Source organism: Lepisosteus platostomus, chromosome 26 (assembly GCF_059453375.1).
Source record: "Lepisosteus platostomus isolate fLepPlt1 chromosome 26, fLepPlt1.hap1, whole genome shotgun sequence".
Classification (NCBI taxonomy): Eukaryota; Metazoa; Chordata; class Actinopteri; order Semionotiformes; family Lepisosteidae; genus Lepisosteus; species Lepisosteus platostomus.
The window spans coordinates 7,981,591-8,008,118 of record NC_142636.1 but is presented as its reverse complement, the minus strand read 5'-3'; the positions used below and the strand labels follow the sequence as shown (position 1 = coordinate 8,008,118).

Sequence of the window (26,528 nt, the reverse complement as noted above, 5' to 3'; positions counted from 1 at the left end):
ATGTGGCACTATGCACTGGGATAGGGGAATGCTGTTCACAAGCCAATAGCATTCAAACCACAGCACCCACAATGCTGCAAGTAAGTGTTTTACAAACGAAGCAGGTCCTCTGACCTTTCCCAGCTTTGTTTTGGGTTGTGAAACTTTTCTTTATTTTTTAATGATTTTTTGAAGATAACACTACAGGTAATACACTGGGATAGGGGGTCTTCATCATGACTCAATAGCTTTTAAAGCACAACAGCCACAGTGCTGCAACCAGGTGTTTTACACATCAGACAGCCCCCCTCACCTTACACAACCTTGCTTTGGGTTGTGGAACGTTTTCTTATTTTTTAAGGATTTTTTGAAGATAACACTACAGGTGATATATTATGATAGGGGGTCTTCTTCACAGCTCAATAGCATTTCACTAACACTCTTTAAGCAGAAAATATAACTCAGAGCATCAAAATATTACTCTGAAAAGACTTAGCAGCCTGGCCACACCAATCAAAATGTACCAATTGTGGTACAATTTCATTTTTTGACAAGTATTCTGCTATTGGAAATTTAGTATGGAACTGTACTCTCCATGAGCATGGTATCAGCGTTAAATAGGTTAAGAGTCTGGAACACCCAATAAATTGTAGCTACAACTGTTAAAATACCAGTGCATTCAATGCCAAATGCAACAGATTAAGTTGTTTAACCACTTTCTATCAAACTTTTGCTTTTTGGGGATTTAGACAACATCCCTATTTAGGGCAATGCAATATATAGAGACATATATGCAAGAAAAAAATGTGCAGAGAACGTTAAGATGTCACTTTTCCTCAATTTCTCTTCTGTCCTAAAACACAGCCATGCCATCAAACATCCTCTATGTTTTCTAATAACACTTACCCTAACCCTAGCTAAGGGTTTGGGTAGTTAGGGTTAGGGTTCAGATTTTCTTCAATGCAACCTAACACTCATTTAATCAGAAAATATAACCCAGGGCATCAAAATATTAGTCTGAAAAGACTTAGCAGCCTTGCCACACCAAACAAAATGTAAACACTGTGGTACAATTTCATTTCTTGACAAGCATTCTGCTATTGGAAATGTTGTGTGGAATGGTACTCTCCATGAGCATGGTATCAGCGTTAAATAGGTTAAGAGTCTGGAAAACCCAATAAACTGTTAAAATGCCAGTGCATTCAATGCCAAATGCAACAGATTAAGACATGTAAACACTTACTTTTAAAAAAATCAAACTCCTCCAAACAAGTTGATGAACTGTGTTTTTATTATTAAACTGTTTGTAGTGCTGGCACAATATCTTTCTCAAGACGCAAAAAGCAATATTGCTGGGACTCAAATAATAAAGAAAAAAAATAAGAAAAAAATATACTCCGGGTTCAGGGCAGCAGTTTGTAGGAGGAGAGCGATTCCTATCCACAATCACAGCGACGCCCCAAACCGAGAGTCCTCAGGCCGGCTGAGTCATCGCCAGTAAGAGAGCAGTGACACACTCCGCTAGCTTTGGTTTTCTTGTAAACCGTGAAGTTAGTCTCTCGCTTCCCCGCCTCGCAAAACCTCTTGAATTCTTTCTGCCCACAGTCCGGCACCAGAGCAGAGTGCATTCTCTCTGTGTATGGAGTTTCAGCTCAGCCCACAACACCCTGTCCTCCACTCCGACAGTTTACAGCTTGTACAGGTGACCGACACCTTTCTCTGCCCGTCCACTCCAGAAACCGTGCTCTGCCACCGTGTCTCTGTAGTGTTGAGGTGAACAGAAGCGGAACTTTCTCGCTGAGAGAGCGAGCAGAGAAAAGCAGAGCAGGAAGTGCACAACACTTTCACGGTGAAACAAAGAAGAGACACGAACACCATTTCAAACCCAAATCTTTTCACGTCTTATTTTTACTCCTGCTACACCTAGAGCAGGTCTGTTAGTGTCACACCAGAAATAATTATATACTGACGCGCAGTAGCGCTCTATTGATGTGGCACAAATGATTGGAAACTGATGGATGTAGCAACACACAGATACAGAGAGAGGAATTACACTCAGGACAGTAGGACTCACACAACACCCTCAATGAAAACTCGAAAGCACTTGGGTTCAATTACAACAATCTTTATTACGAATGTCAATTTTCGAAATGCACCAAAATATGGAAATGGATACGAAAACTACCCTTTTCACGCCTCAGACAGGATCGTAGTACAGGACAATGATCATAATTTAATAATTAATTAATAATAATTGCTTATATTTATATAGCGCTTTTCTGGACACTCCACTCAAGGCGCTTTACAGGTAATGGGGATCCCCTCCACCACCACAAATGTGCAGCATCCACCTGCAGCCATAGTGTGCCAGAACGCTCCCCACACACCAGCTATCAGTGGGGAAGAGAGCAGAGTAATGCCCGCTTAGCTTCAGTGGGTTGCCAGTTGTGAGTTGCAGGGTGATATGGCTGCTATGATCCCATATCCTTCAGGAAAAAAAGCCGAAAAATTCATTCTTTCCATCAAAAACTGCGCAAAAGACTCATTGAGAAAGAAAAAACGACAATGAATCAGATTAAGAGTATTAAATGCGCTTAAACGGTATTTCATGTTTCACTACATGTGAAAGTAGATACCCAGGGCTTTCATTTTTATACCAATGAGCCCATTAATTCATTAGATTGGTTTTTAACCGGCAGGGGGGGGAGGAGACTGCAGTAGCACCCTCATGATTGCCAGAAAGGGTTCCAGGTTTTTCCAGAGCCTAACCGCAGCCTCCAGCACTCCGGACAGAGACAGCAAAACGCGTTTAGTCCCGTCGAGGAAATCACAGGCCCTGTCTAAGCAGGAGCTCCCGTGAGCCTGAGCGCTGGGCGCAGCTGTGGGCACAGAGCTGCCGGGCTGCAGCGGGCTGCTGTGGGCGGGGCCTTCGAAGTGCGTCACTGCCCGAGGTTCGGGGCCTTCGAGGTGCGTCACTGCCCGAGGTTCGGGGCCTTCGGGGGGCGTCATTGTTCGAGGGGCGGGGCCCGCAGGAGATGGAGTCTGGTTGATCATGGTGATTTATCTGGTAGCGGAGAGCTGCTGTCGCGCTGTGCGCTCGGGGCTTTATACTGTACTTAATATTCGGAATAACTTTCGGACTATTTTTTTTTTTTTTTATCGAAGACTCTGTTGCGCCGAAAAGAAATTTCGGTTATTAGTCCGGATTTCGCTTTCCGAAGATTAAAAACCACGCCAATCAATTCGTCGTCGAATGTTTAAGACGCTTGATTTAAGGAATAGTACATTGTTTTGTTAATACTTTTGTTTCCATTGAATGTAATATATATTTTCCTTTTTATACGTTAATATTTGTATCGGTGCAGAGACAATTACCCGAGAGACCTTACCCGACTCGCATCATTGTGTTTCAATTCAATATTCCTTTCGCTTCTCGGATTATCTTCTTGGATTACTGGTATATTCCTCCGGATGTTTATTAATGCGGTGAGCGCTGGCTGTTTTTTGACGCGTTTTTCTTTCTCGAAGAACCTTTGGCGCATTTATGGTGAAAAAGAATTATTCTTCGGATTTTTATCGGGATCGTTTTCCTGTGCTATGGTCCTGTCTGAGGGGGTGAAGGAAAGGATTCTTCATGTTCATTTCCAGCGTTTGTTGCACTTCGAAAATTTAAATTCGACATTAATCTTGTAATTGAACCCAAGTTTTTCCGAGTTTTTATTAAAACCCTTCAGACCCGGCTGTACTTCCTCTCTCTAGATTTGTTGCTACATCCATCAGTTTCCAAATATTCTTTCTGGTGTGGCACTGACAGACCTGCTGCATTTATTAGCAGGAGTACAGATTAACACAAAAGTTAGGTTTGAAATGGTGTAAATGGCTCTTCTTTGTTGTCACTGTGAAAGAGTTATTTTTTTAAAGTTTATATTTTAACACGATAAATACAAAAAAAGGAGACAATATTAAAATGGAAACATTAATAGACATTTCACTGCTAGAGGAATTCACAAATATAAAAGCTGAAAATGATACTTTTTACATATTTCCATTGTTTGTTTTGTCTTTGGATTCTTTACATTTCCAGTAGAGTTTAATCAAAATGAATTCTACTTTAAAATGTGAATTGAATTCCACTCTCAGTTTGCTGTTCAGTCCAATGACATCGCCTTTATTTCAAACCCAAATCTTTTCACGTCTTATTTTTACTCCTGCTACACCTAGAGCAGGTCTGTTAGTGTCACACCAGAAATTATATACTGATGGATGTAGCAACACACAGATACAGAGAGAGGAATTACACTCAGGACAGTAGGACTCACACAACACCCTCAATGAAAACTCGAAAGCACTTGGGTTCAATTACAACAATCTTTATTCCGAATTTAAATTTTCGAAATGCAACAAAATATGGAAATGAATACGAAAACTACCTTTTCACCGCCTCAGACAGGATCATAGGACAGGACAATGATCCCAAATCCGTCAGGAAAAAGAGTCGAAAACTTCATTCTTTCCATCGAAAACTGCGCAAAAGACTCATCGAGAAAGGAAAAAACGACAAGTAAAACGATTATAGTCCGACAAAAGCGAGGACGTCCGGATGTAAAACATTCGAGGTTTGCTCTAGACCCCAAAGTACAAATTTCGAAATCGTTCTTCTCTACTTCATGCGAATCATGTCTTACAAACTCATGGTCAGTGCGGATTCATGTGAAATCACATTCCGATATACCCGCAGGTCCAAAGCGTCCGAACCGACCGCGACTCGGGTCTCGGCTCTGCGGGTTTCTGGGAGCCCGGAGGACGGGGTTCCGCGGTTCCGCTGGCGGGCCGGTGTGCTGACCCCCGGGTCCGAGTCCAGCCCGTCTCCTCAGCCACACCGACAATACCGGATTAAAATGGATGAAAATCCAAAACGCAAAAAAAAAATCAAATGAACAAAACCAGCAGGGAGTCGGTTTACAGCAACCTTTGCTGCTAATTGAGAGGTTTGGGTTTACTTTCGGACACTTTCACCAAAAAGGCGCAACAGAATCTTCGATGAAGACAAAAACACGACCAGTGCCTCATCCCATCGATAAACATACGGTGGAAAATACCAGTAATCCAAGAAGATAATCCGAGAAAGACACGAGATGCGAAAGGAATTTACTCAACTGAGACAAAATGATGCGACTCCGGTCAGGTCTCTCGTGTACTTGTCTCTGCACCGATACAAATATTAACGTATTAAAAGGAAAATATATATTAAATTCAATGGAAACAAAAGTATTAACAAAACAATGTACTATTCGTTAAATCAAGCGGCCAGGAAGAGAGCAGTGACGCCCGTCCCCAGCGCCTGAGACACACTCCGCTAGCTTTCGTTTTCTTGTAAACCGTGAAGTTAGTCTCTCGCTTCCCCGCCTCGCAAAACCTCTTGAATTCTTTCTGCCCACAGTCCGGAACCAGAGCAGAGTGCATTCTCTCTGTGTATGGAGTTTCAGCTCAGCCCACAACACCCTGTCCTCCACTCCGACAGTTTACAGCTTGTACAGGTGACCGACACCTTTCTCTGCCCGTCCACTCCAGAAACCGCGCTCTGCCACCGTGTCTCTGTAGTGTTGAGGTGAACAGAAGCGGAAATTTCTCGCTGAGAGAGCGAGCAGAGAAAAGCAGAGCAGGAAGTGCACAACACTTTCACGGTGAAACAAAGAAGAGACGAACACCATTTCAAACCCAAATCTTTTCACGTCTTATTTTTACTCCTGCTACACGTAGAGCAGGTCTGTTAGTGTCACACCAGAAATAATTATGTACTGACGCGCAGTAGCGCTCTATTGATGTGGCACAAATGATTGGAAACTGATGGATGTAGCAACACACAGAAACAGAGAGAGGAATTACACTCAGGACAGTAGGACTCACACAACACCCTCAATGAAAACTCGAAAGCACTTGGGTTCAATTACAACAATCTTTATTACGAATGTTAATTTTCGAAATGCACCAAAATATGGAAATGAATACGAAAACTACCCTTTTCACGCCTCAGACAGGATCGTAGTACAGGACAATGATCATAATTTAATAATTAATTAATAATAGCTTATATTTATATAGCGCTTTTCTGGACACTCCACTCAAGGCGCTTTACAGGTAATGGGGATCCCCTCCACCACCACAAATGTGCAGCATCCACCTGCAGCCATAGTGTGCCAGAACGCTCCCCACACACCAGCTATCAGTGGGGAAGAGAGCAGAGTAATGCCCGCTTAGCTTCAGTGGGTTGCCAGTTGTGAGTTGCAGGGTGATATGGCTGCTATGATCCCATATCCTTCAGGAAAAAAAGCCGAAAAATTCATTCTTTCCATCAAAAACTGCGCAAAAGACTCATTGAGAAAGAAAAAACGACAATGAATCAGATTAAGAATATTTCTTCATTTCTTCTTTATCATTTGAGTTCAAGCAATATTGCATTTTGCGTCTTGAAAAAGATATTTTGCCAGCACTACAGTTTAACAATAAAAACAGTTCCTCCACTTGGTTGGAGGAGTTTGATTTTTTTTAAATCAAAATCAAGTTTATTTCTCCAAACACATTTCAGAGAAGATTCACATTCTAAGAAATGCGCTTAAACGGTATTTCATGTTTCACTACATGTGAAAGTAGATACCCAGGGCTTTCATTTTTATACCAATGAGCCCATTAATTCATTAGATTGGTTTTTAACCGGCAGGGGGGGGAGGAGACTGCAGTAGCACCCTCATGATTGCCAGAAAGGGTTCCAGGTTTTTCCAGAGCCTAACCGCAGCCTCCAGCACTCCGGACAGAGACAGCAAAACGCGTTTAGTCCCGTCGAGGAAATCACAGGCCCTGTCTAAGCAGGAGCTCCCGTGAGCCTGAGCGCTGGGCGCAGCTGTGGGCACAGAGCTCCCGGGCTGCAGCGGGCTGCTGTGGGCGGGGCCTTCGAAGTGCGTCACTGCCCGAGGTTCGGGGCCTTCGAGGTGCGTCACTGCCCGAGGGGCGGGGCCCGCAGGAGAGGGAGTCTGGTTGATCATGGTGATTTATCTGGTAGCGGAGTGCTGCTGTCACGCTGTGCGCTCGGGGCTTTATACTGTACTTAATATTCGGAATAACTTTCGGACTATTGCTTTTTTTTTTTTTTTTATCGAAGACTCTGTTGCGCCGAAAAGAAATTTCGGTTATTAGTCCGGATTTCGTTTTCCGAAGATTAAAAACCGCGCCAATCGGCGCCACCGCCTCAGACAGGATCATAGGACAGGACAATGATCCCAAAACCTACAGGAAAAAGAGCCGAAAAATTCATTCTTTCCATCGAAAACTGCGCAAAAGACTCTTCGAGAAAGGAAAAAACGACAAGTAAAACGATTATAGTCCGACAAAAGCGAGGACGTCCGGATGTAAAACATTCCAGGTTTGCTCAAGACCCCAAATTACAAATCTCGAAATCGTTCTTCTCTACTTCCTGCGAATCATGTCTTACAAACTCATGGTCAGTGCGGATTCAGTTGTACATTCCGATATACCTGCAGGTCCAAAGCGTCCGAACCGACCGCGACTCGGGTCTCGGCTCTGCGAGACCCGGTTTTCTTGTAAACCGTGAAGTTAGTCTCTCGCTTCCCCGCCTCGCAAAACCCCTTGACTTCTTTCTGCCCACAGTCCGGCACCAGAGCAGAGTGCATTCTCTCTGTGTATGGAGTTTCAGCTCAGCCCACAACACCCTGTCCTCCACTCCGACAGTTTACAGCTTGTACAGGTGACCGAAACCTTTCTCTGCCCGTCCACTCCAGAAACCGCGCTCTGCCACCGTGTCTCTGTAGTGTTGAGGTGAACAGAAGCGGAACTTTCTCGCTGAGAGAGCGAGCAGAGAAGTAGGACAAGTAGCTACTTTCACAGTGAAACAACGAAGAGACACGAACACCATTTGAAACCCAAATCTTTTCACGTCTTATTTTTACAACTGCAGTAGATCTATTGGTGTCACACCAGAAATAATTCCTGTACAACATACTGACGTGCAGTAGTGTTGTATTAATTTCACAAAAGTACTTGGAAACTGATGGATGTAGCAAACACACAAATATAAAGAGAGGAATTAAAACCGGGTCAGTAGCACAACACCTTCAATGAAAACTCGAAAACACTTGGGTGTTAAACACAATCGTTATTTAGAATTTAAACTTTCGAAATGTAACGCTGGAAATGAACACGAAGAATCCTGTCCTTCACCACCTCAGACAGGATCATAGTAAAAGGGAATTATTCTTCGGATTTTTATTTCTCACCTAAAATGCACAAAGGGGTCTTCGATACAGAAAAACTCGTCAAGAACAGCCAGCGCCCACCCTATAATAAACATACGGAAGAATATACCAGTAATCCAAGAAGCAAATCCGAAATGCGAAAGGAATTTAATTTAAACTTTAATTTAAATAGCCAGGAGCCCGCAGCGCGACAGCTCTCCGCTTCCGGATAAATCACCATGATCAACCAGACTCCCTCTCCTGCGGGCCCCGCCCCTCGGACAGTGACGCACCTCGAAGGCCCCGCCCCTCGGGCAGTGACGCACCTCGAAGGCCCCGCCCACAGCAGCCCGCTGCAGCCCGGGAGCTCTGTGCCCACAGCTGCGCCCAGCGCTCAGGCTCACGGGAGCTCCTGCTCAGACAGGGCCTGTGATTTCCTCGACGGGACTAAACGCGTTTTGCTGTCTCTGGCCGGAGTGCTGGAGGCTGCGGTTAGGCTCTGGAAAAACCTGGAACCGCTTCTGGTCATCATGAGGGTCCTGCTGCAGTCTCCTCCCCGCCTGCCGGTTTAAATCGGCCTCGTCCATCCAGGAGCCGAGATCCCGCAGGGAGAGACGACCTCAGTCTCCGAGACTTTCCGCAGTGGAGACTCTCTCTGTCCGGGAACCAGCGCTCAAGACGTTCCGCGAATTGTCTCTCCGTGTCCAGACTGAACAACTGAAGCTGAAAGCAACTTCCTCAACAAGACTGTTTCTGACACGATATATGAAATGAATCCGAACTTGTGAAATGTCAATATTGAAATAAAGGCGATGTCATTGATCCGAATTGTCTGCGTCTTCCTTCTGTCCCTCAACACAGCGACACTGCTCGAAAGTTTGAGAAGGCACGGGCGGGCACTCACTGATGACATTTTCGTCGTCAAAGAGCGGCTCTCTGCTCCGCGGTCCGATCTCAAGCCGGACGACTCTGTTCCTTTACTCTAATGTGGTCAGTGGTTTCCATATATGAGTCTGAGCCCATTACCACTGTCATCCCAGTGAAGCCTATTGAAATTAGGAACTGGCGGGTCAATGAAGAGAGAGAGGGGGGGAGTGTGAGTCTTTATTTCATTGTAATTTTAGTCTTTTTTACTTTCTAATTCTGTCTTTTTTTAATTAAAAACATCTCTGCGATCCGCCGGCTTCTCTCTAGGACAGCGCGCCGTGACTGGAAGCAAGGCGCCTGAGCCAAGAGCTAGAAAGAGCGGCTGTCGTGTCTGTTTTTTTCCCTTTTCAGCTCGAGTGATGTAAAAGCGAAGACGGACGAGGGTAATACGCGCGGTCCAGAAAGTCTACGTCCGCGGGCTGAGTTACAGCGATTCTCCCCACGACCCGAGCCCACGCTCGTGTCCTCAGGTAGTCGTGGCCGAGTGGTTAAGGCGATGGACTTGAAATCCATTGGGGATTCCCCGCGCAGGTTCGAATCCTGTCGACTACGAGAAGACCTTTTGGACGACCTCGACGGCAGGACGGGCTTTGAACAACTTATTTCAATGGATTGACACCACTAGAAACATCCCCCCGGTGATGGGTTGAGTGCGGAGCTTACTGAAACACGCAGAAGTGTCTGTGCTTCTGTTTCTCAAGAGGCAGCGACAATCTGCTCCCAGAGAGAGCTGCAGAAACGCAGTGTGTGTGGATGAAGGCGAGTAGCGCCACGTCAAGAAAGCGAAGCGTTTTTCTCGGCAGACCTGCCGAGGCTACCTGCCAGCCCGAGACACGGCTAGGATAGACGGGGAGAGGAGGAGGTCTGCCCCCTGAGCGAGCGCAGGTAAGGGGGTCGGCGGCGTGAGCACGTGGTGAGGCTTTTCCAGGCTAGCTTAATTTTCACTGTGAAATTTATAGTAAATATATTAGTCATTCTGGGTAAATTTTACATTCATAAATCAAAATGGTCCAATAATACTCCCCTTTTTAGTACTTTTGAGGTGGATCTGATACACTATTTAAATTCTATAAAAATTCTGATGATGATATATGTAAAAAATGCAATTTGATCACATCATTTACTTCATTACCTCTGGCGGTTAAATGTTTTTTTTTCTCTTGTACCTGTTTTGGATCCTCTGGTTGTAGTTGTATTTGTAAATTCTTTATTCGTTTAAATAAAAAATCACTGTGAAAGTGTTGTGGACTTCTGCTCTGCTTTTTTTTTTGCGTCATACTTCTCTGCTCGCTCTCTCAGCGTTACTGTTCACCGGACATCATCCCAACTAGTGAAGAGACACAGTGACAGAGCGCGTTTTGTGTAGCGGACGGGCAGAGATGCGATTTAAAACTCTCGGAGTGGAGGATGAGGTAGTGTGGGCTGTGCAGGAAACTTCCTTTTGTAGAATGATATTATGAGTTTTACAGATCTTTATATTGATATGCGGAGCTCTTACGAGAATTTTTTATTTAAACGTCTTTCGGAATCGTTTTCCTTTCTTCGTGTGCGTCTGGAATAGTTCGGATTTTTTCAAGTTCGGATTTTAAAGTCCAGAAAACTCGGAATTTGACTTTTCGGATTTTCTCGCGAGATGAACCCGAAGCCGACATTCCTGTGGTCCAGGAGGAGGTGGCGTCACGGGTCCGGTCCGGCCGAGCTCTGCTGTTCTGGAAAAGTCTCTCCTGAATCCGGGAATCGGAATGGCAGCAATTTTGGATGATCTTGTGTGTGATCACTGTTTTTCATAAGTTGTTTCTTTATCGAAGAATCTCTGTTTTTAATATAGAAACGAATTATATGTCGGATCTTTTTTTTTTTCGGAAGGATGTGGGAGCGTTTTGGCTGATCCTGTCTAAGATGGTGCAGACGTTATTCTATTCATTTCCCGTGTTTCGAATTTCTAAAACCCTGATCAGGGCGAGTACTGAAATGTGACGAGTTGTTCTCCTGACCCATAGAGGGCGTCTAGACTATACTGAACACATCTTTCCTTTCAATAGCCAGGATGAGCAGCCATATAGGTAAGGTCCACCGCTTAGTGGACCGGAAACAAGCATTTGAAGGTGTTGCGGTGTCTATTGCAGATTTTGAACGCTTTTATATGACGGCCACCACATTTTCTGGAGCTGAAAAAAAAAACATTCTAAAAGTTATTATTTCGAAGGTAATGAACAGAACAAAACGACGTTACCCACTCCTATGCGATTTAGAAAATGCATGTTAGTTTGAGTATGTTTTTGTCTTGGAAACCTGCATTTTTTAATGTAACATAGTTCATCATGAACTACGCTAAATTGCCACATCACAACCAAGATTATTGAACTCGATTTTAGGTGCCTTCAGTAACAACCGATCGCATTATTTGACCCACAGCTTATTTCGTGCGCACGCGAAATAAGGCGATATTCAGTGGATCAAAAGTGTGTCTATTTAAAACAAAACAAAGCTAATTGTTTTCTAAAAAAAAAAAGGTTCGTGTGCTGCGACCAAGACAGTCGGACAATCTGTTCACACAGTCCGCTGCCCGTGAAGGAGGAGCTATTGAAACTAACCCTCCAACCCAGCGGTTCAAAAAAATGGATACGCGTGAAGTTCATTCCTCCCTCCACAAGTTGTCCCCCGTCACCAAAACGAGACGGCAGAGCAGCGCTTTTCTCTGCCGCTGCCATGTTACGTAGTTGTTGTGTACACAACTTTTGAGTTTTTTTTTTCCCTCACCCCTTTTCTCCACTCCTTAGCCCGGTTGAGCCCGGTCCGCCGCCGCCCACTGCCTTTTTCCGCGGACGGTGCTCGGAGCGCAGTCCAGCCCGGAGCCCGGATCAGCCCGAACGACACCGGGGACGGAGCCGGGATCTGCAGTGCCCTGCCCGGCTTAGACACCCCTGATTACAAGCGGAGACAGTGGGAGTCAGAGCAGGTGGGGACGTCATTACCTTGAAAGCGAGAGAAAAAAAATTGTAGTGGTGTTTTTTTTATTATTATTATTTATCTGAAATGATAGAGGGGCTCTCCGTGCGAGAGATGTACAGGACGCATACGCGGTGATGCGTCACCCGAAGGCTGATCACGTCTTCTAGGCAAAAACAAGGTACGAAACATGGAGAGCGGCGAGTATAAGCTCTCTGTGGCTCTGGGATAAAAATCAACTTTTCTTTGTCCCACTCTGGTTGTGTACAGTTAAAACGACTGCGGAATCCTGTGTCTACATTGTCAATGCCGCGTCATATAATTTTATTATATTTCTACCGTGTGTGCGATCGCTGGTACAGCAACTTCGTGTGCTGTAACCTTAGAATAACTTTTCCCCCCTCATCAGATGTACTGCTGTCTACATAGTCTGGGTGTGTTTTTTTTTTTTAATATTTGCTGCACCCAGAAGAAAATGCGTCGGTTTTAGGAAACGCAAGGTGGGGAAAAAACAGGGCAAAATATTTGCTAATCCAGAGAACTACATCAGCGGAAATAAAACTGAACTTTATAGACGACGGGTGAACTTACTTCCCTGATACACTGAAGTTGCATCTTCAGGGAAACGTACATGTATAAATAGAAAACTAATGGAGATCGCTTTTTAAAATGATTCGGCTTGGCTAAGTAGTATCTGAATGTTGAAATCAGCTGGTTTCGTAACTGAAGAACGAGAGAATCGAGTACTTTGCAAACAAAACAAAGATGAACGCGTCCTTTCAGTCTGAGCGTGATTATTTGAGAACCGGTGGAAAAACTGCAGTGTTAAATCCACAGTCGTGGGTGTCAACTGTCGGTTATACATTATTTTCCCTCTCATACAATATATTGTTAGTGCGCAGGAGGACGTGTGCAGAGAAAAAAAAACATTTCCACGGAAATCACGCTGTATTAGTAACGTGACACCCACGGAGTCCTTGTACTGTATTTATGGACAAATACTCTCCACAGCCCGGCAGGGCGAGAGAACACACTGTTCCCGTTCTGTCTAGTCGTTAAAAAAAACAAGGCTCGACTTTCACCTTTGCCTTTGAAATATTTTGTTGTATAAACGGGTCTCGCATTGCTGCTTCCTTGCTTACATTGACATTTTTGTCTGTTTTTTTTTCCAGAAAGAAAAGACAACGGCAATAAAGAATATCGATTTTGGCGACCCCATTACCCTCTGGGGGAATTTACGACTGTTAATACGAAGCAGTGGGAGAAAAAAAAAATCAGGTTATATAGTTTGGTGTCGTCCAGCTCCAGCCCGCAAAAAAAAAAAAATTACACTGAGTTGCCCGTGAAGGACAGTTTATCCTGTGACAAAACTTCACACTACAAAACACGCCACGCCATTGCGACACGACGCGGAAGCGAACGGCTTCACCTTTCGTGTCGTTTCTGCAAACTGCGAGGTTTTAAATAGCAGCCTCTCGTAGCGCGTACCTTTTTAATGGAAAAAATAGTTTTTTTTTTAAACTGTCGTCTTAAAACTTGAGACACCCGACACGATAACAGTGAAATACACGGTCTCCGTTCAATAAGTTTGTCTAATTTTTATATTGTTTTTCAACAAATTAAAAATGTTTTATATGAGAACTGTATATTTATACGTGTAAATAGTTCCGCGTTCAAACTGTTAAATTATTATTATAAACAGTTTAATTCAGCAGTTGCTTTGTATTTTAAAGTGGCAAGTAATTGAAACAGTATATTGTAAATTGCTAGAAAACGAGAATAAAACCTGGAATTTAAGTAAATCGTCTTTGTAAGGAAACGTTCTGGGAGCTGGAAAAGCATAGCCCAAGATATTATACTAGTTTAAGATACTTATAGCCTTAAAAGTGAATAGAAAAAAATAATAATGCAGGTTACGTCTCGCTGCGTGTATACGTTTTATATTGCGTGTAAACTGGAATATCCATCGCAATAATGGAAAAAGTAATGCGACACTACGTCTCGAAAGTACCTTTACTCAGGGCTGTAAAAGCGACAGTTTTCAGTCTCGTTTGACGAAATTTGTTTGTTTGTTTTTTCCACCCCTCTCAGGACAGCCGTTAATGACCTAACCCGCGAAGGGAACCGAGAATTATAGCGGGCTTTTACCGATGTTAAAACGTCCTTTTGCGAGGGAACGAAGATAGTTTAGGAGGGAAAAACGCTGCCGTTTTACGAGGGAGCTGGGAGGACAGGGCGGGAGAGGAAACGGGTAAGGTCGTCATTTTCGAGAGAAGGCGGCGGAGCTCGCCGGCCCCGCTGGGCGACACCGGTCATGGCGGATCACAGCGCGGAGACGCTCGGCCACCCGCAGCTCCAGGCCGCGAGTAAACAGGACCCGCCGGAGACGGGGCCCGGAGAGGCAACGAAACCGGGGCCAGCCGCCGAGCCGCCCTTTTCGGAGTGGGAGGCGAGCCGGCACCCCGGGAGCCCCAGTCTAAAGGCGGGCGGGGAAGCGGGGCGCCCGGCTCTGGGACAGGCGGGAGCCGAGGAGCCCCGAGGCCCAGAGGCCGCGGACGGCGCGAGACAGGAAGGCCCGGCCGCGCGAGGCCCTGACGACCAGCCCGGAGCGGAAGAGGAGGGTCCCGGCGGCGGCGGCGGCGACAGATCGGACGACAACAGCCCCTCGGAGGCCGAGTCCGGCTCGCTCTCCGCCCCCAGCCTGGGGCTGTCGGAAGGGGACGGCTGCTACCTGGACGAGCCCCTGTCTTCGTGCCCGGCCCCGGGGCCGGAGGAGGCCTCAGAGGCGGGGGCAGGCGTGGCCCACCCTGTAGCGGACGCCTCCGCCGCCGGCGCTGCTGCTGCTGCTGCTGCTGTTGCCCAGGAACCGGGAGCCGCGCCCGCCTACTACTTCGTGAAGTGGATCACATGGAAAGGGAAGAAGACCCCCATCGTCACCCAGAGCGAAAACGGCCCCTGCCCGCTGCTGGCCATCATGAACATCCTGTTCCTGCGCTGGAAGGTAAGAGAACAGCCCACGGGTTTTAAACTCCGGCGACGCCTGCGAACGGTTAGTCCTTAACGAGCTCCCAGTTACTTGATCTAACACTCACCTGTTTCACGGTTCACAATGGAGTTGTTCCGTCTCTTTCGAAACTGGTGATGTAATACTGACCTTCAAAGCCTGCTGGACCAGGTTTTCTGCAGGACCAGGGTCGGGGATCCCTCCTTTAGCTACTAATTACCAAACGGTCCGAGTGGACTTAACGCCCCCCCCCCCCCCCGGATGTAATCATATTCTGATTACATCAGAATAAGGCCTGGTGACAGGCCCTGATCTGTACACATGGGAACTCCACGCTGAAGCAGGACCGTGGCGACCCCCGAGGGCAGACAGACCCCGAGGGCCTGGAGTCGTGAACTTGTGCCTGCCCTGTTTTAACCTCACCCCGTCTGACCTTTCTTCTCCTCCCCTCCCAGGCCAAGCTGCCCGCCCAGACGGAAGTCATCACCACCGAGGAGTTAATGGCACATCTGGGTATGACGCCATCGGCCTGCGTGTCTGTTCAGATTTGGGGAGGGTTATGCTGTGCTTGAAATGGATGCCCGGTGTATTATGGGAACGAATATTAATGAGCTCCTGGCATTTCAGAAGCAGCTTCACCATCCCGGCCTTAAGGGATCTAAAGGTTCCACCTTCTGTGTATATAAAGCCTTGTTTGGACTTATTGGCTCTGGGTCAGGGCAGCACATTGGCGCAGTGGTGAGCATTGCTGCCGCACAACGCTGGGGCCCTGGGTTCAATTCTGGACCTGGAGTGCTGTCTGGGTGGAGCTTGCATGTTCTCCCCCATGTTTATGTGGGATTCCTAGGGGCTCTGGTTTCCCCCCACCGTCCACAGACATGCTGGGGGGTTACTTGGCTCTAATGTGTCTGTTTATGTCTGTCTGCCCCATGATGAGCAGTTCCAGCTCCCCTGCAATCCTAAACCCGGATGGATGGGTTCTGGCTCCGCTTTGGCTTGTGGGATGGTTCTGTTTTCTAAGCCCTGTGACGCAGCCAGAGCCATCACTTTCCGGGACGTTTAATTCATAGCGACTGCGTACCATTGGAAAAACCGCCGCCAGCCTAGGAATGTCCTCCTTGTACGACAGATTGTTTTTTTTCCTATCAAAGTAACCTGAATTTCTCAAAACGCATTTCACAATAGGTACACAGTCGAACAAATTATTAAACTGACATCTGATAAAAAAACTTTCCAAACGGCGGTGATTGCCCATGATCGATCAGTGCAAGTGGATGATGGGGCCGGTTTTGCGCAATGGTAGTGTCCCTCCGAGCCCCACCACTTGCTTTCCCTGTCCCGGCTCCGAAACCGCGGAGCAGGAGCTCAGGGAGCGGGGATTTCCGCTGTTGTCCCTCTACAGGGCCCACAGTCCCTTCCCGCGCTCCCTCGCCTTGTACGACGGATTTGTTTGAAAAAATCTAAATAGGCTTTATTTCCAAAACAGCATCTCACAGAGGAAAAACGTTCTCACAAATGTGGTACACGTTCTGACTAGGTATGAACTCGGCATGCAATAAAAACCTTCCGAACGGCGGCGATTGTCCATGATCAGTCTGTGCAAGTGGATGATGGGGCTGGATTTGCGCAATTAAAGAAAAACTAAGGTTGCTGCTGGAAGAGGTGTTAGTGGGGCCAGCAGGGGGCACTCACCACGTGGGTCCTAATGCCCCAGTATAGTGATGGGGACACTATACTGTAAACAGGTGCCGTCCTTCTGATGAGACGTAAAACCGAGGTTCTGACTCTCTGTGGTCATTAAAAATCCCAGGGCGTTTCTCGAAAAGAGTAGGGGTGTTACCCCTGTGTCCTGGCCAAATTTCCCATTGGCCCTTACCAATCATGGCCTCCTAATAATCCCCATCTATCAATTGGCTTCATCACTCTGCTCTCCTCCCCACTAATAGCTGATGTGTGGTGAGCGTTCTGGCGCACTATGGCTGCCGTTGCATCATCCCGGTGGGGCTGCACACTGGTGGTGGTGGAGGGGATCCCCATTACCTGTAAAGCGCTTTGAGTGGAGTGTCCAGAAAAGTGCTATATAAGTGTAAGCAATTATTATTATTATTATTATTATTATTATTATTATTATTATTAAAGAGTTCCTCCAGGCCCTGCCACTTGCTTTTGTCCATGAGTTGGTGCCAGCCCCTTGTACGACGGATACAAGCACTAAGAAGCAGAATAAGTGGTGGGGAAAACAGCCATGGAGATCTGAATGGCGGGTTTCAGTTCCTAAGGCAAGAAGCACTCCAGCCGCGGAGCAGCCTAGCTCTTCTCCTGCTGTCTGCGTGTGAGACAGCCTGCCCGAGCTCCAGCACCGTGGTGCAGCCCTGTCGTGTCTGGGGCGGAGGGTGGGGATCAGGCTTTTATCTCTGGACTCCAGGAGAACAGCTCTTGTCCTGTCAGCCGCTGTATGCAAAACACTGACTCAGGTTACCATGGTGCTGCCGAGGGAAGAATTACATTGGGAAACCGCATTCCCTACGATGCAGCGTGCCAGACCACACTGGGGACGGCAGCTGGAGAAAGGGAGAGGGCGAACTGTAAAATGAATAATAGGAGGTAAAGACGGAGAGCTCGGGATCTTGGGACATAACAGCTAGGCGTGCCTGGTGGATGTTCCACAGTTATCCGGGGCGTGGATCCTGGGACATAGCTAGTAATCACACTCCCCGCTGAGTCTGGTTTATGTGTGTTTTGTGTTGGCCGTTCACTGTTGGAGCTAGAGTTACTCAGACTGTGGTCCCCATTACGTCTGAACCCAGGTGTCTGCAGCAGGAAATTCAACATCCGGTTTACCAAATTGGGTTTTTCTTTCTCGGTTTTGAAGAATTCACAAGGTTCAGACCCACGGGCCTGACCATATTTAAAAATTCTACTAAAATGCTGAACCGCAGGACAAGGACCATGATATTTAAATGTCCCATCGTCCCCAAAGATACACTGGAGGTAGATTCTATAACACTTGAGAAAAGGTGGACTGTGCCATTTCCCATGGGGGGGGTTGTAGCCACTTCTATTGGCCTATAGCTACTGTTCAATCTCAAGATACAAAAAAACCCTTTTCTTCTCCCACACCTGGCCTGAGCGCAAAACCTGTGCTCCTGAGCAGAGAGGAATGGCAGCTCTGGAGCTCTTTGACGCGATTTCAATTACTGCCTCTTAGATCTTCTTTGCTCAGAAATAGCTCATTAGCGGTATTTTTCCTCATCATCCTTATTTCCTGAAACACTAAATTAAATCTTCTCTTCCGTTGTAGGAGAGTGCATTCTATCGATTAAACCGAGGGAGAAAACGGAAGGGCTGGAACTGAATTTTCAGCAGGTACGGACGGCTTTCCTAACACAAGCGCTTCTCAATATTATTTTCTCAGGGCTTAAGCAGGGGGCTTGTTCGGTACTGAACTGGCCTTTTTCTTTTTCCACCGCCAGCCAAGGGCACTAAAAAGGCAGGGAATTGTTCTCCTTGCCGCCTGCTTCCCGGGTTGCTGTTTTGTCTCCTCCGCGGCCTTCTTCCACGCAACAGGGCTCCCCACTGTCTCCGGGAACCCCTTCCCCCTGCTTGGAGGCCTGTAGGGCAGAATCTGTATGGTACTCTGTACCCATATAGTGGTAGGAGTGGTGAACTCCTGCTGAATTCACATGCTAAACTCTAACCTTCACTCCTGCTTGAGCACAAATGCTTCTCCCTCCCTGTACTGAACTCCCATCTTCTGTACTAAACCCCCTGATAAGAAAGGAATGTTTGAGGTGCTTTCTGAGTCCTGGAGTTTCTTGAGAAGGCTACCTCAAAGGGCAAAGAGAAAAGTATATATAAGCTGTGTAGAGCCATATCCCCCTCTGAGCAACACAATAATAAGCCTCAATGTGTTGCTCCTTGTAAATAAAGCTTGGCTTGACGAACGGACACCTCAGGCTCGGATCTCTTGGTTTCTACACTGCTGAAGCCTGCGCTCTGCACAGCCAGCCTGCGTCAGAAACCCAGGCAAACCTCGCTTCCCCCTGTTCCCCCGAGGCATGTCTGAGCGCCCGCGCTAGGGGCGCGGCCTGCCGTTATCCACGGCCCGGAGCAGAACATGGCCGTTAGCAGCTTGATGACTGATGTCGTCATGGCCGGCTGTACAACAACAGCTGCGAGAGCCCAGGCTGTCACTCCTGTCGGATTCTGCAGCCACAGCACCGCTTAAACTAAAGAAGCTTAGGAGCAGGGGGAAGTGTCCTATTGCTCTGTGTTATAGGCTGGAACAAAAATTGTCTGTTGGTTTTGGGGGGGGCGGGGGGTACAACTCCCGTCTGGAAAGGCTGTGACCCAGCCGAATCTTTTACCGGTCTCTTTAGAACTTCAGCATATAAAGAACTGGGGACGTGTGTTCAGCTGCTCCAGTTAAGCCAATAATCAGGTAGTTAAAGGCTGAACTGGAATGGAGACCCGCAGGCTGGAATCAGATTAGCTCCCTCTCTCGGCTTACACCAGGGCTGCGTGCTGCTGGTCCCGGATGTTCACAGGCCTGCTGGCTTTCCCCGCAGCCCAAATCTCGGTCACACAAGTTAACCCTTCGTCCGTTTAAGGAAGAGGCTTACTTCGAGCAGTTCGACAGTTTTTCAGCTCTTGAACGGATGGGATTGACCTGCGAAACCTCGCCGTTCCTTTCAAAGCTTGATGGGAACAACCTGTCGGCCGGATGAGGGCGCGGAGCGGGGCTGCAGTGAGACCCAGCGGGAGTGTGGGCCTCCAGGAAGGGGCCTGTGAGGCCCTGCTCTCGCTCAAGAGCACCCGATCGACTGCTGTAGGGGAGGCTGCTGTAGGGCAGGTGTTATTTCAGCCTGACTCGTCCCATGCTTGCTAAGATGACACCAGTCCAGTTTTTCTCCCGGGAAGCGAATGCTTCATGAGAGATGCCAAAACGGCATCAGCTCTCTGTTGGAGCAAAGGATTCTCCGCGCCTGGATAAGACTGGAACGTGTCTCCAGGCTGGCCAGAGCAGGAACCGGCGATCTGGCAGGAAATGTTCACAACTGAACTGGAGCCTCTTCATTTTAGACGGGTGTGAAGAACGGTGAACGTGATCAAGGACTCTTTCTGTGCCCAGCGAGTCAGATGGTTACATGACTGTCTTCTGGACTGGCTGGGAGGGTCGGAGATCAGGCGTGTTCACAAGAGACTCGCGTCACATAGCGGCCTGAGCTGCTTCTCATCTGGCCAGCCGCTGGCCTCTCGCACGTATAATCCAGCACGGGCCGACCCGAATCCTCGTCTCTTTCCCCTTCCAGAACATGAGCGACGCCATGGCCGTCCTGCCCAAGCTGTCCACAGGCCTGGACGTCAACGTGCGCTTCACGGGGGTGTCGGATTTCGAGTACACGCCGGAGTGCATCGTCTTCGACCTGCTGGACATCCCCCTGTACCACGGCTGGCTGGTGGACCCCCAGGTACCCTGCCCTGAGCACGAGAAGAGAGCTCTATCCGTCCTCTCCGTCGTCAAGGAAAGGGTTGCGTCTTTTTGGCTGCAGTCTTTGCTTTTTTTTTTTCTGATCAGTTTTGCCCATTCAAGCCGTAGACATTCGTCTTTTAGCAAACCATTCTAACAGGTTGTTTTTTTCCCCCCCGAAGAGTGTTTGTAACACTAAGGCGAATGGAAGCTGATGGGACAAGAGTGCCAGGCTGTCCTTTTACCTCTCGCGTACAAATGTCCCACAACGATTAAAAAAAATAAAAAGGCTAACAGTGCAGTAAGTTTAACAAAGAGGAGCAGTCGCTGTGTAGGCCATCTTCCTGAACCATCCACTGCTCTGCTCTTTGCTACAAAAAACCACACCCAGTTGTGCAAGTTTAAACCACATCATGTTTTTCTAGGTGATTGTTTCTCAATATTGTGAGCTTTACCCTTGCCCCAGGGGAGGATGTGGTTATCGCACTAGTTCATTTCACAAGCTAAAGACATTCAGTAGCGGCGGGGGTGGCAGACCCACCTCTTGCTCAACCCACCGGGCTCGGCTGATCTCCGTCTCCTCTCTCCCCTCCCCAGAGCGTCGAGATGGTGCAGGCCGTGGGCAAGCTGAGCTACAACCAGCTGGTGGAGAAGATCATCGACTACAAGCACTCCTCCGACAGCAGCAAAGTCAGCGAAGGTATGGCCACAGGGCAGGGGCTTCCCAACTCTCGAAACGGGGCTTTGTGGACAGTTGTAGCGTGCAGACTTCATTGTCCTTTAGGCAGTAAACAGCGTGGAATGCAGTAGGATCTCACTGAATCAGGCTTACGTTGAAGTGTGTGTCAGAGAAGCCGGGGTATTCCCTAGAGCAGTGGTGATGGTTACAGCTGGACACTGGGACCAGACCTGGTCATTGAGGTACCCAGGAAATTTTCTGTCAGGAAACTATCCTGCTGATCAGTCAGGAACCACTCCCAGCTCTCTCACTCTCCTGCTCATCAGTCAGGAATCACTCCCAGCTCTCTCACTCTCCTGCTCATCAGTCAGGAATCACTCCCAGCTCTCTCACTCTCCTGCTGATCAGTCAGGAATCACTCCCAGCTCTCTCACTCTCCTGCTGATCAGTCAGGAATCACTCCCAGCTCTCTCACTCTCCTGCTGATCAGTCAGGAATCACTCCCAGCTCTCTCACTCTCCTGCTCATCAGTCAGGAATCACTCCCAGCTCATCAGTCAGGAACAATTAATGGGTCAATTGGCTGTTTCTCCTTCTCATGCTCTGAATAATGAGGATCTTAAACCCACGTGCAGCTCTTTGATCGCGTGTGAAGTGTTTGACCTCTCCCGCCCTGGCAGGCCTGGTAGCGGAGCAGTTCCTGGAGTCCACGGCGACCCAGCTGTCGTACCACGGCCTGTGTGAGCTCAGCACCACGGCCCGGGAGGGGGAGCTCTCCGTCTTCTTCAGGAACAACCACTTCAGCACCATGATCAAGCACAAGGTGCCTGGAGACTCTCGGACTCTGTATTTGAAAGGAAGAGTGACAGGGCAGCTCAGCATCAGCCATTAGAAACATGTTAATTGGCAGCTGATCTCATAGGTCTACCCTCTAATAATAAGCACTACATAATTTTAATGAAACAATTCTAATATACTTTTCTGGATTCTAAAGGACCAATACATTACTTCATACTGCACCAATATCAGTTAATTGTAGAAATGCCATAAATACTTTAAATCATGTTTGCCATAAATTGTAGCAACATCCACACCTGGGATGTAAAATCAAACTGTCGAAAAGTGCCAACTGGAGGGTGCAAATTGTGAACCAGTGGCAGTGTCGCCGCCCCTGTGGTCAGATCGCTCACGGGCGCATGGGCCCCTCCTCCTCCTCCTCTCCCAGGGCCACCTGTACCTGCTGGTGACGGACCAGGGCTTCCTGCAGGAGGAGGGGCTGGTGTGGGAGAGCCTGCACAACGTGGAGGGCGACGGCAACTTCTGCGACTCCGACTTCCTCCTGTGCCACCCGCCGCCGCGGGCGTCGCCCGCCCCGCCCCTCACCGCGGCGCAGGCTCAGGCCCAGCAGAGGCAGATCGACCAGGTGAGCGAGCGCGGCCCCCGCGTCCCCCCCCGGAGTCCGGACACGCCCCTCTCTCTCATCCCCACAGAATCACTGTGACTGGACTGGAATAAGAGCTGGATCAGGGTTTTTCATGGGCTTCTGCTTCCTTGTAAAACTACTTTGTCTAATCACATTCATTCTGGGAGCTGGGATATGGTTAGGAAGCCTTTGCTGTGTAAGCTGACTGGCCAAAATATTAGGAACTCTTGCCAAGTAATGTTACATCTAAACATACATCTTGAACTGGATGTGGGCTGTTGTGAGGATGGTAACTGTAGTGGGGTGAATGGTCCATTCTACCATTTCCTCTTCATTAGGACTGAGATCTAGGGATTGTTGTGGTCTCACGTTCCTCATCTCTAGTTACCACGAGAGTTGATACCACTAAAGGTACTCCCTAACCACTGTGAGTATCTGTTTACATCACTGTGGGGGCGGGAGTGGGGAGCAGGAGCTCCTAATAATTTGGCCAGAGAAGCCTACAGGCAACCTGCATGCAGGGAAATGCCACCTGCTAGTCCAGAGCGCGCTGATCACATCAGATCCGTCTCCTAGTAAAACTGCTCTAGAGTTCTCCGAGATTGGAACAAGATAACAGCTAATAGGACGTCTGGCCTTTCTTTGACAGTGCATCACTTGCCTGCATGCTTTTATCAGTGTATTAGTTTGGCAGTATCCCAGTGCCTCTGCTTCTGTGTGTTTTGGTAACCTCTTAGACAATTCTTTGGGTAAAAAAAAACAGTTTTCTAGTGTTGGTGCAAAGATACCTTTTAACACGGTTTCAGTTCCCTGTCTGAAAGCTCTTGAGAGTGACCGGCGCTCTCCGCTTGTGCTCGTGCAGGATTACCTGGTGGCCATGTCCCTGCAGCAGCAGAGTCCGCCGCCCATCAGCGATCTGGAGCTGGCCAGGCAGCTGCAGCAGGAGGAGTACCAGCAGCAGCAGCAGCAGCAGCAGGCACAGCCTGCTCAGCCACCGCCTCAGGTACTGCGCCCGCCCACACTGGTGCTGCTGGAGGGGATCCCCATGACCTGGAAAGAGCCCTGCGAGGGGTGGCTAGAAAATACTTGTAGAAGGAATTCATAATATTAATGATCAATTCTTTTTATTTTTTGAATTATTGTTTCTCTTTTCCAGGTCAGAGGTCAGGCGTCCGGGAGGCAGGCAGCGGAGAGACGCCGGCCCGAAAAGAAGGAGGACTCGGACTGTGCCATATTGTAACCACCCCCCCCCTCCTCGCCTGAACCTGCACTCTCTTCCCCCGCCCCTGTCCAGAGCAGGTGACCTTCCTCAGCCCCGGGCCCCCAGGAGGAAGCGTGAAGACGATGGTAGGCTGGGAGAGGTGCGCTGCGCTGAGAGCCCACAGCTCCCAGACTCCTTCCACTGCCACGGTGATGGCGGGCCTGCTGGTTTCACCACTGTTTCACATCAGTGCTGTACCAGGAACGCACAAAATCTAGACCACAGCAGCCCACAGGGCGCTGCGTTAGTCTTCATCCAGCAGGATCTCTTATTTCCAGCTTTTATATAACTGACCCTTACTAAGTTATTCGGCCGCCATCTGATTGAAAGTAACGTTTCCCGCGGAGCAGTGCACTTCCCTGACAGGACAGCTGAAGACCCCGTGGAAAAGGGAGGTCTTTGGGAAACTGTGTCCAAAGGTGGACTGAGATCCCTGTGTAATGTCATTGTTATGGCTGCTGCGGAGCTCAGCAGGTTTCTGCCAGAAGGACTGGGCTGCCCCTGCTGTCTGATGCAAGGCCCAGGTTAGCAGTGAGTCATAGGCCTGGTGTCCGTCAGGTACTGGTCTTTCAACATGGTCAGCTTTTTCATACATGTTGTGTCTCAACCAAACGTTAAGTATTATTCCAAAAGTTTGGGTTACCGCTTTAAAAATGGTTACTCTCCGTGCTCTCTGCACAGCAGTGAAGCACCCTGTGGTTAATAGCATTTAGAACGGTGATGCTGTAGCCTTCCACCCGGACACATGGACTGAATTCATGTCTGTTATGGTATCAGGTACCTGAGGGCGATCTGCATATGACCACATTTGTGGATTATCTTCATCCACATGAAGTGAAACTGCAAATGGAAGTACCCTTTGAAGGACTCTTACACCAAACTGCCCATAAAACATCACTTATTTTCCAGAATATGATATTTTTTCTTAAATGCAGGCTGTTAGGCAGATTGCTGTCAGGCCTCCAGAATGCCCCCCTAAAGAACTCTTAGAATAACTACCAGCCACTTGGCTTCCCAAACCATGTTTGCACTGTATCTGAAATCCTCAGCCTGCTCTTACAGCTAAAGTGGATTAAGACCTGAAAATAACCCAGACTTTTGTACAGTACTGTATATATGTGCGATAAGATCTCTGTCCATTGCCATCTCACCATGGGAGAGAACCACATAGTTACCCATCAGAAAAGAGGAATTTTACCTGCCAAAAATCTCCGTACCTTGGCCAGGCTTGGCCAGAGGTCTTCTCTGGTGTCTCTTCGCAGACAGTGTACCCACAGCGTTTAAATCGGTCACAGGAACAGTTGTAGCAGTGTTTTTTCACATCTCGGCTCACAGCTACGAACCCTGTGCGTGCACACGGGAGAAGGAGGAAGAGCAGGCAGCCTCCTCCAGGCCACTCGTCATTTCACAGCGCCCTGTATTGGGGATCTGCACTGACTGAAGTAGGGTGGGGGGGTGACCCTCGCCGACAGCAGGAGCAGAGAGCGCCCTGGCTAGAGAATCGCACCCATCTCTCTCAGCTGCGTTTCTCTAGTCTCGCGCTGCCTCTTGGGACATCAAGGTCCCAGTCAGCTAGTGACAGACCCCAGGATATACAGCTAAACCTGCACTTGGGCGAGCACCTTTACTGGTAAACTCATGTGCAGCTACAAGAATAGTCTCTTCAAACTTTACTTACTAGGCATCTGAACTAGAGGCATTGCAGCATTGAAGCGCAGTTTAACATGCAGTATTGATTCTGCTTAATTAATTAGATCTGCAGCTGTACTGGTTTCCCTTACCAGCAGCATTTCAAATGGAGAAAGATAGCCAGGATGTGGCTCCGTGGAAAACTGGTTTCTAGACCGCTGTTGGCAGTACAAGCCAGGCAACTGAATCTTCTCTCTGGCCCCAAGGGGTAAGTGCGATAGCTCATTGCACAACATGACAGGATCCATGCTTCTCGACAGTGATATAATGCCGGAGGCTCGTAAGCACTGTACCTAGAGAAACAGAGTGTCATTCCCTTGCTAGCAGGCTGGGTCTCTTCTGCTTTTGTAGCTAGAGGACCAGACGTTCTCTGGCCCTGCCTGGGACAGCCTGCCCCCTCAAGCACGATGGGAGCCCTCTGCCCCGAACCGCCTGGGGTATTTGGACTGTCTAGTCTTTCTTTAGTTACGGCTGGCACTGTGGACAGGCAAAGCAAAGGAAGTGACGTGGTTTAGGCATTCAGAAAGTCACCCTCCGAAGTTCCCAAACTCTTCTGGCCTGGTAAAAACAAATCAGAGTGGTGTCAGGCAGATAGGTGAGACTGAGGTGGGGGGTTTGCCATTTCATTGGGGTTTGGTGAACCTGAAGATTGAAACTTTAGGAAAGAGCAACACATCAGAGAAGGGAACACGCAAGCATTTGGAAATCCTGTAAAAGCTTTCGGCCGTCTAGAAGTGCGAACATTTCTGTTTAAAAAAAAAAGCATTTAAAATACATCGGGGGCTACATTTACTCAACACTAACTAGTCACAAAGATGTCCATGCTCCATCTTTTTACCAAGCTCAAGATTTCTTTGTATTTAATTTTGTCACCTCAATAAAAAAATGTAGAAGATTGCACG

At 48.0% G+C, this 26,528-nt stretch overlaps 1 protein-coding gene, 3 long non-coding RNA genes and 1 other non-coding gene across 6 annotated transcripts; 4 read left to right on the top strand and 1 right to left on the bottom strand.

The window, feature by feature from the left end:
- Window positions 1-2,818: 2,818 nt before the first annotated feature.
- Window positions 2,819-3,026, top strand: LOC148639928 (uncharacterized). Its single transcript, XR_015930593.1, has 2 exons — window positions 2,819-2,930; window positions 2,964-3,026. It is a non-coding gene; the product is annotated as an uncharacterized LOC148639928 (long non-coding RNA).
- Window positions 3,027-6,862: 3,836 nt separating this feature from the next.
- On the top strand, window positions 6,863-9,047 carry LOC148639927 (uncharacterized). The gene is made up of 2 exons (XR_015930566.1): window positions 6,863-6,949; window positions 6,983-9,047. It is a non-coding gene; the product is annotated as an uncharacterized LOC148639927 (long non-coding RNA).
- A 575-nt stretch (window positions 9,048-9,622) lies between these two features.
- On the top strand, window positions 9,623-9,704 carry trnas-uga (transfer RNA serine (anticodon UGA)). Its single transcript has one exon. It is a non-coding gene; the product is annotated as a tRNA-Ser (tRNA).
- A 1,109-nt stretch (window positions 9,705-10,813) lies between these two features.
- mindy1 (MINDY lysine 48 deubiquitinase 1) lies at window positions 10,814-26,526 on the top strand. 2 transcript variants are annotated; one of them, XM_088620602.1, is made up of 11 exons: window positions 10,814-10,918; window positions 11,933-12,111; window positions 13,274-15,102; window positions 15,561-15,618; window positions 18,407-18,471; window positions 20,418-20,576; window positions 21,173-21,275; window positions 21,934-22,076; window positions 22,479-22,676; window positions 23,539-23,679; window positions 23,833-26,526. In XM_088620602.1, exons 3-11 carry the CDS (start codon window positions 14,416-14,418, stop codon window positions 23,914-23,916), a joined length of 1,638 nt encoding a protein of 545 aa, XP_088476728.1. In that variant the 5' UTR covers window positions 10,814-10,918; window positions 11,933-12,111; window positions 13,274-14,415; the 3' UTR covers window positions 23,917-26,526. The 2 variants fall into 2 exon arrangements, with proteins under 2 accessions (XP_088476728.1, XP_088476727.1); XM_088620601.1 differs by lacking the exon at window positions 10,814-10,918 and adding an exon at window positions 11,291-11,358.
- LOC148639925 (uncharacterized) lies at window positions 11,889-13,274 on the bottom strand. The gene is made up of 2 exons (XR_015930565.1): window positions 12,693-13,274; window positions 11,889-12,127 (listed from the first exon to the last, which is right to left on the bottom strand). It is a non-coding gene; the product is annotated as an uncharacterized LOC148639925 (long non-coding RNA).
- Window positions 26,527-26,528: the final 2 nt, after the last annotated feature.